The 9479-nt window shown below is 37.6% G+C and overlaps 1 protein-coding gene across 1 annotated transcript in view; it reads right to left on the reverse strand.

The window, feature by feature from the left end:
• LOC123745350 (GRIP and coiled-coil domain-containing protein 2) overlaps positions 1–3476 on the reverse strand; it is a 43906-nt gene extending 40430 nt beyond the window's left edge. The window contains exons 1-3 of the mRNA XM_045725834.2: positions 3385–3476; positions 2901–3072; positions 26–171 (exon numbers count right to left, since the gene is read on the reverse strand). Of these exons, the coding sequence (XP_045581790.2) occupies positions 26–171; positions 2901–3072; positions 3385–3387 (321 nt within the window). The 5' untranslated portion in view covers positions 3388–3476. The remainder of the gene's footprint in view (positions 1–25; positions 172–2900; positions 3073–3384) is intronic.
• Positions 3477–9479: the final 6003 nt, after the last annotated feature.

Below are 9479 nucleotides of genomic sequence, written 5' to 3' on the forward strand. Positions count from 1 at the left end.
AAATGAGAAAACAAAGAATACTCACCTTAGTAGTAAGAGCCACTTTCCCTTCAGTCAGATTAGCCACCATCTCCCGCAAAGCACTGGATTCTTCCTCCACTTTCTGGGGTATCGCTGCTGACTCTGCATTTTTTGCAGCAATCTTTACTTGTTTTAATTCCAAAGCAATTTCTGTATCATAAAGAACATTTGATTCAGGTCTTAAATTGTTTAGCAAAAATTCCTACCAATATTGAATTGCATAATTTTTTATATAAAAATGAACATTGTTAAAAAACTTCCCCAGAGTTATTCAGGCTGATATGAATATATTAGACTTTGGCATCAATGTGCATGGAGTTCTAGGCCTACCGGGGACCACAAGCCAGAACCTGGTCCCTTTAGAAAGGCACAAGGAGCAATGGCTTATAGAAACCCCAGTGTGGTTGGAAGTATTCTGTCTGCCATCGACCGGGTCAGGCACCCAGAAAGGTAAGCCGCCTCAAAACAAACCCTTATTCTGGTTAACATTGCTACTGAAATCCGAACTAGTGGACAGATCTCCCCAAATGAAAAGAGCAAACGAGCATGATGTCACCACGTCACCGCGCCACTGTCTGTGCAACCCCCCTCTTCCCGGGAAGGGGGAAAGGGGGGGGACTATTCACAATCAGCTGTGAATAGCTAATTGACTGTGAATGCCTGATTGACTGTGAATGCCTGACTGACTGTGAATGCCTGACTGACTGTGAATGCCTGATTGACTGTGAATGGCTATTCACAGCCATTTCCCCATGTACTGTGGGGTTAACATAGTCTTCAAGACTTGTGCTTGAGAACAGGCTATTACTCAAGCACTGTTTCTCAATAACATTGTGGATATAGTCTGACCATAGTAATTTCCCTACTGTAGTTTGATATATGATAGTCTTCATAGAATCCTGTGAGTGCAGTCAAGGTCTGCAGTTTAACATCTGCATATTACTGCATTCAGAGAGAACAGGCTTCACAAAAAGACAAAGAAAATACATGAGCATAGAGTAATGGTCTTTAATGTATCATATGCCATGAATAGTAATGAAGTTTTGGATAAGTGCAACAAGGCCACATTGAGTAAAAAAAAATGAGAAAAGACTAAAGAATTCAATTAGAGAGATTTTGGGTGATCCGTTACAGCAAACTGTCACAAGTGGATCACCTCAAAAGCATAGCCAGAGGGAGTTATATTACACCAGCCAAATTCACAATAACGTTCAAATACATTTAGAAATGTTTAAAAAATTTAAGAATTAGAATATGCCTCAATTATTTGGTGCCCATGTTTCAAAAAACACAAACATAATGGAGAAGGCATTAAACATGTTACTAAATGGCTAATAAATTAAAAAATAACAATTATGCAGAAAGATAGGAGGCACTAAATATACCAAAATTAGAAAACAAAGAGGTGATATGATCACGTACAAAATCATGATGGGAACTCACAACCTTTATAAGAAAGATATCTTGAAATATGCAGCATTAAAGATATAAGATACAGATTCAAATGATGAAAACACAGTTGTAAAACAAACAAAATGCTCATGTGCAAACAGTGGTAGACAGATGGAGCATATCACTAGTGGGAGTAGTGTGTACCATCACCATTTGAGGCTTCAAAACAATATATGATAAAGAAAATAAGGAACCCAAAACACCAGAAGCTTAGCTCTCTTTCTGTAGTAAACTTTGGTAATTGTATCTTCTGAAAATCTATAGCCCCAATGCCTTACTTTATGCCATGAGATCCACACACACACACACAAAGCCACCGAGCTTGAAGTTGGTGTCAACCGAGCTCTTCAAGTTGTGGTCAAGAGATCTTACCTAACGGCGCAGGTGCAGGTATCTGGGAGTATGTTAACGGTGTTCCTACAACAGTAAAATAAATCAAGGAGATAAAATTTGTAAAAAAAAAAGCAACAAATTAGCACAGGAGCTGAAACAGTTGGGCAAACCTTAAAGTTATTGGCCACCTTTGTCAACGATAGAACATCCAACTGACTTAATCTCACTGAACACCAATCAAAAGAAGAACCGGATGAAACACATGTATAATTTAAAAATTATGAGTTAATCAAGAGTCAATGAGCACAATTATAGAAGGGAAAAATGGGGCTTAAGCAATTAGTAACAGTAATTTAGGTACAATTAGAGGAAATACTGAATGGTAAGCTAGGCTGGTAGTAGCTGCAAAGTAAGAAGAGGCAAAGATTAATGGTAGAAGTAACAGTAGTTAGAAAACGTAAAACAGAGATAAAACATAGCTATGTCAAGTTACCAAACATAAGAACATAAAGAAGAAAGCACAAGAGACCAAGGATATCAATGCACAAGTGATCATGAGGGAGGGTGAGAAAATAAAATACAGAAGCAAAATGGAAAATATCCTTATCATAAACAAAGACACTATATTTTGCTGCAACTGGACAAATAGACAGAGAGGAGCCTAAATATGAATATATAGGATATGAAGTTGACATTGACAATTTTTATATACACTTTATTGTAGGATTTTGGCATGATTTAATTAATAGCATGATTCCATCACCAGTTTTATTTTTGTTGTCACTAATGAAAAAAAAAAAAAAAGAGTGTAAGCTGGAAGTGCATAATTGGCCTATAGTTTTTATTTTCTGTACCTAACTAGGATTTTATTATGCCTGTATAAAACTTTCATCTATGACTAGAGCCTCAAGGTCTGAGAATTTGTCGTGTATGCATTTTCTCCACTTCAACATTTTTCTGCTTTTGCACAATATTCACCATGTTTACTACCCCATTCATTTTATTCAGGAACTATATAAATAAATAAAAACTAATGCAGCCTTCAATTATTATTATTAATCATATCATTTTATGGGAATTTAATGAAAACTTACCATCTTTTGCAGTCTTAGCCTTCTGAGCTAGAATTAACAGGCTTCGACATTTAGTAATGAGCTCTTCGCGTGACAGCTTCTCAAGACTTCCTCCTCCACCTCCAGTAGTTCGGCCAGATGCCTTTCCCTCCCCTTGATCCCCAGGGGGAGCGCTGATATCACCATTGCTCTCCTATATGCAAAGAATGTAAATAAATAAATAAATATTACAATGTACATTACATGTCTAAAACGTGACAAGTGTGTGTGTATGATCACCATGGTTGTGAGTGACGACTACACAGTCAAGCATGCCACAAAACGCCAGACTCTCGACTGGTCAGGTAAACCACGTATAATGTCACAATGAAGCTTAACACAAGGCAGTTACAGTAAGATTTCACTATAGACACTTATTCATTTATAACAATGAGCCTAAACTATTAAAATCGTGGATTCTGAAGAAAAAACATATAAATTACAAGATAAATGTAATAATTATTACCATGAAGTGAGAAAATTCTAAGTTTTCCTCTTGGCTGACATATCTGTTTACGTGGGACTGGGGCGGTTGTGGTCCCACGTCGCTCACCCTCAATACTCATAGAAAACGAAAAGGATTCTTTTTTTTTGTACAGTATAGATTAATAATAATTTACATAATTGCTGCTTATGATTGTTTATGAATTATTAAGATTGTTCATAAATTATTAAGTTGCTTAAATTAGAGACTGCACTTGTTGTCGATCTAGAGTCCATTGATGACGTTCATTGTATTTTCTAACTAGCGCATTAAAACTGTAACTTGTTTAGCTTACCTAATAAGTACCTAATTTCCTCCTCGCCGTTTTCAGTAATTGGCATTTTCTGTACAAAAAGCCGTAATTTGAAAATGAAAATAGGTGCAGAGAGTCAGAATTCGGCTCAAAATCACGCTCAGGAGTCAAATTTCGGATATTTCAGATATTTTGAAAACTGCAGGGGGGTTTGGGCAAAATATGACCCCTCTCCGTTTTCAGTAATTAGCATATTTTCAGTATAAAAAGTCGTAATTTGAAAATGAAAAAAGGTGCAGAGAGTCAAAATTCGGCTCAAAAACCACACTCAGGAGTCAAATTCCCGACATTTCAGATATTTTAAAAACTGCAGGGGGGTTTGGGCAAAATATGACCCATCGCCGTTTTCAGTAATTGGCATATTTTCGGTATAAAAAGTCGTAATTTGAAAATGAAAATAGGTGCAGAGAGTCAGAATTCGGCTCAAAAATCACACTCAGGAGTCAAATTTAAGACATTTCAGATATTTTGAAAACTGCAGGGGGGTTTGGGCAAAATATGACCCATCGCCGTTTTCAGTAATTGGCATATTTTCGGTATAAAAAGTCGTAATTTGAAAATGAAAATAGGTGCAGGGAGTCAGAATCCGGCTCAAAAATCACACTCAGGAGTCAAATTTCCGACACTTCAGATATTTTGAAAACTGCAGGGGGGTTTGGGCAAAATATGACCCATCGCCGTTTTCAGTAATTGGCATATTTTCGGTACAAAAAGTCGTAATTTAAAAATGAAAATAGGTGCAGAGAGTCAGAATTCGGCTCAAAAATCACACTCAGGAGTCAAATTTCGGACATTTCAGATATTTTGCAAACTGCAGGGGGGTTTGGGCAAAATATGACCATTTCGCCGTTTTCAGTAATTGGCATATTTTCGGTACAAAAAGTCGTAATTTGAAAATGAAAATGGGTGCAGAGAGTCAGAATTCGGCTCAAAAATCACGCTCAGGAATCAAATTTCGGACATTTCAGATATTTTGAAAACTGCAGGGGGGTTTGGGCAAAATATGACCCATCGCCGTTTTCAGTAATTGGCATATTTTCGGTGTAAAAAGTAGTAATTTGAAAATGAAAATAGGTGCAGAGAGTCAGAATTCGGCTCAAAAATCACCCTCAGGAGTCAAATTTCGGACATTTCAGATATTTTGAAAACTGCAGGGGGGTTTGGGCAAAATATGACCCATCGCCGTTTTCAGTAATTGGCATATTTTCGGTGTAAAAAGTAGTAATTTGAAAATGATAATAGGTGCAGAGAGTCAGAATTCGGCTCAAAAATCACGCTCAGGAGTCAAATTTCCGACATTTCAAATATTTTGAAAACTGTAGGGGGGTTTGGGCAAAATATGACCCCTCTCCGTTTTCAGTAATTGGCATATTTTCGGTACAAAAAGTCGTAATTTGAATTTGAAAATAGGTGCAGAGAGTCAGAATTTGGCTCAAAAATCACGCTCAGGAGTCAAATTTCCGACATTTTAGATATTTTGAAAACCGCAGGGGGGTTTGGGCAAAATATGACCCATCGCCGTTTTCAGTAATTGGCATATTTTCGGTGTAAAAAGTAGTAATTTGAAAATGAAAATAGGTGCAGAGAGTCAGAATTCGGCTCAAAAATTACACTCAGGAGTAAAATTTCCGACATTCCAGATATTTTGAAAACTGCAGGGGGGTTTGGGCAAAATATGACCCCTCTCCGTTTTCAGTAATTGGCATATTTTCGGTATAAAAAGTCGTAATTTGAAAATGAAAATAGGGGCAGAGAGTCAGAATTCGGCTCAAAAACCACACTCAGGAGTCAAATTTCCGATACTTCAGATATTTTGAAAACTGCAGGGGGGTTTGGGCAAAATATGACCCCATCGCCGTTTTCAGTAATTGGCATATTTTCGGTACAAAAAGTCGTAATTTGAAAATGAAAATAGGTGCAGAGAGTCAGAATTCGGCTCAAAATTCACGCTCAGGAGTCAAATTTCCGACATTTCAGATATTTTGAAAACCGCAGGGGGGTTTGGGCAAAATATGACCCATCGCCGTTTTCAGTAATTGGCATATTTTCGGTGTAAAAAGTAGTAATTTAAAAATGAAAATAGGTGCAGAGAGTCAGAATTCGGCTCAAAAATCACCCTCAGGAGTCAAATTTCGGACATTTCAGATATTTTGAAAACTGCAGGGGGGTTTGGGCAAAATATGACCCATCGTCGTTTTCAGTAATTGGCATATTTTTGGTACAAAAAGTCGTAATTTGAAAATGAAAATAGGTGCAGAGAGTCAGAATTCGGCTCAAAAATCACACTCAGGAGTAAAATTTCCGACATTTCAGATATTTTGAAAACTGCAGGGGGGTTTGGGCAAAATATGACCCCATCGCCGTTTTCAGTAATTGGCATATTTTCGGTACAAAAAGTCGTAATTTGAAAATGAAAATAGGTGCAAAGAGTCAGAATTCGGCTCAAAAACCATACTCAGGAGTCAAATTTCCGACATTTCAGATATTTTGAAAACTGCAGGGGGGTTTGGGCAAAATATGACCCATCGCCGTTTTCAGTAATTGGCATATTTTCGGTGTAAAAAGTAGTAATTTGAAAATGATAATAGGTGCAGAGAGTCAGAATTCGGCTCAAAAATCACACTCAGGAGTCAAATTTCAGACATTTCAGATATTTTGAAAACTGCAGGGGGGTTTGGGCAAAATATGACCCCATCGCCGTTTTCAGTAATTGGCATATTTTCGGTACAAAAAGTCGTAATTTGAAAATGAAAATAGGTGCAGAGAGTCAGAATTCGGCTCAAAAATCACGCTCAGGAGTCAAATTTCCGACATTTCAAATATTTTGAAAACTGTAGGGGGGTTTGGGCAAAATATGACCCCTCTCCGTTTTCAGTTATTTGCATATTTTCGGTGTAAAAAGTCGTAATTTGAAAATTAAAATAGGTGCAGAGAGTCAGAATTCGGCTCAAAAATCACGCTCAGGAGTCAAATTTCCGACATTTTAGATATTTTGAAAACCACAGGGGGGGTTTGGGCAAAATATGACCCATCGCCGTTTTCAGTAATTGGCATATTTTCGGTGTAAAAAGTAGTAATTTGAAAATGAAAATAGGTGCAGAGAGTCAGAATTCGGCTCAAAAATCACACTCAGGAGTCAAATTTCGGACATTTCAGATATTTTGAAAACTGCAGGGGGGTTTGGGCAAAATATGACCCCTCTCCGTTTTCAGTAATTGGCATATTTTCGGTGTAAAAAGTCGTAATTTGAAAATGAAAATAGGTGCAGAGAGTCAGAATTCAGCTCAAAAATCACACTCAGGAGTCAAATTTCGGACATTTCAGATATTTTGAAAACTGCAGGGGGGTTTGGGCAAAATATGACCCTATCGCCGTTTTCAGTAATTGGCATATTTTCGGTATAAAAAGTCGTAATTTGAAAATGAAAATAGGTGCAGAGTCAGAATTCGGCTCAAAAACCACACTCAGGTGTAAAATTTCCGACATTTTGAAAACTGCAGGGGGGTTTGGGCAAAATATGACCCCTCTCCGTTTTCAGTAATTGGCATATTTTCGGTGTAAAAAGTCGTAATTTGAAAATGAAAATAGGTGCAGAGAGTCAGAATTCGGCTCAAAAATCACACTCAGGAGTCAAATTTCCGATATTTCAGATATTTTGAAAACTGCAGGGGGGTTTGGGCAAAATATGACCCTTCGCCGTTTTCAGCAATTGGCATATTTTCGGTATAAAAAGTCGTAATTTGAAAATGAAAATAGGTGCAGAGTCAGAATTCGGCTCAAAAACCACACTCAGGTGTAAAATTTCCGACATTTTGAAAACTGCAGGGGGGTTTGGGCAAAATATGACCCCTCTCCGTTTTCAGTAATTGGCATATTTTCGGTGTAAAAAGTCGTAATTTGAAAATGAAAATAGGTGCAGAGAGTCAGAATTCAGCTCAAAAATCACACTCAGGAGTCAAATTTCGGACATTTCAGATATTTTGAAAACTGCAGGGGGGTTTGGGCAAAATATGACCCTATCGCCGTTTTCAGTAATTGGCATATTTTCGGTATAAAAAGTCGTAATTTGAAAATGAAAATAGGTGCAGAGTCAGAATTCGGCTCAAAAACCACACTCAGGTGTAAAATTTCCGACATTTTGAAAACTGCAGGGGGGTTTGGGCAAAATATGACCCCTCTCCGTTTTCAGTAATTGGCATATTTTCGGTGTAAAAAGTCGTAATTTGAAAATGAAAATAGGTGCAGAGAGTCAGAATTCGGCTCAAAAATCACACTCAGGAGTCAAATTTCCGATATTTCAGATATTTTGAAAACTGCAGGGGGGTTTGGGCAAAATATGACCCTTCGCCGTTTTCAGCAATTGGCATATTTTCGGTATAAAAAGTCGTAATTTGAAAATGAAAATAAGCGCAGAGTCAAAATTCGGCTCAAAAATCACACTCACGAGTCAAATTTCGGACATTTGACATGCTCGTCGTTTGAACCACTCATGTCAATGCTTAAATATGAGTCTGGAATATACAAGAACGAGGTTGTGGATGCAGATCAAGATCTTGGTAATCTTCAACTGTAAAGACGTGGAAGGACTCCACAACCATTAAGCTTCAAACAGTAAATATTGGTAAGTTATCCTATTATCATATTGGTTAAATATATATATATGCAGAGATAATGTTAATAAAATAATTAAAAATCGTTTAATGTACTCTACATATCATAACAGATTACTTTGAAACCCGTATCGGTCACTAAACAAAAAATTGGGCTACTCTTATTACAAATTCGCTACTTTTAGACCGTCAGCCCGCTACTTTTAGCAATTTGAATCTGGCAACCCTGGTTGATTGACAGTCGAGAGGCAAGACCAAAGAGTCAAAGCTCAACCCCCGCAAGCACAACTAGGTGAGAACGGATGGACAGGGGAGAGACCTCTTTCCCCCCAGACCCGACCCGAGCTTTTTCTCTACATGAATTTTATTGATCTCCTGATGTAAGCACAAGGTCAAGAACGTTACCTTGAGTGGGCTCCATCACATGTTGTATGAGAGAGGAGTTATGCACCAGGTCAAGAAATTGTTCTTCTGCTTGCGATGATAGACTTACCGAATCTTTTGTCTCATGGGTAGAGTCTCCCATTATAATAGTTTGGTTTTATGATGCTGCATTGATCACATTATGCAGAATCAGTAACTTCTGCTGTTGCTGGTTCTGACCTGTAGGATACTTCCACTGTCAGTTTCTTTCCATCTTGAGCTAGTATATTGCACCATACAGACTGAGGATCCCCCATGGAGTTCAATTCCTCATTGGTGGTAACATTCAGGTCCTCTTTCACAGATAGCATTACCCCACTTGCTCTGTTGCTTTGTCCTCTCTGACTAGTGGATGGTACCCTGGGAGGTGGAAATATTCAGCTCAGCAAAATTTTATATGATACAATTTGATGTTAAAATACTGCACATTTATTTTTGCTTTTTCACTCAAGGGGACACTAATTTGTATAATCTGTTACCAGCTAAAAGCTTCATGTTAAATAGTGTTACATACCTTCAAAAAGGCACTTTTTCCTCGCCATTAAAATTCTTAATTTGTGATTTTCTTTATAATGTATTTCATAAATATTGCATCATTATTGAACATATCACTGGGTTTGTTACTCATACCTAGATCTCTGAAGCCTTACTCAAACACTATCTGATGCTTCAGATTACATAGGCATAGCAATACAGTATAATGTACTGTTCAGGGAAAATGAGTTGAGTAG

Source organism: Procambarus clarkii, chromosome 44 (assembly GCF_040958095.1).
Source record: "Procambarus clarkii isolate CNS0578487 chromosome 44, FALCON_Pclarkii_2.0, whole genome shotgun sequence".
Classification (NCBI taxonomy): Eukaryota; Metazoa; Arthropoda; class Malacostraca; order Decapoda; family Cambaridae; genus Procambarus; species Procambarus clarkii.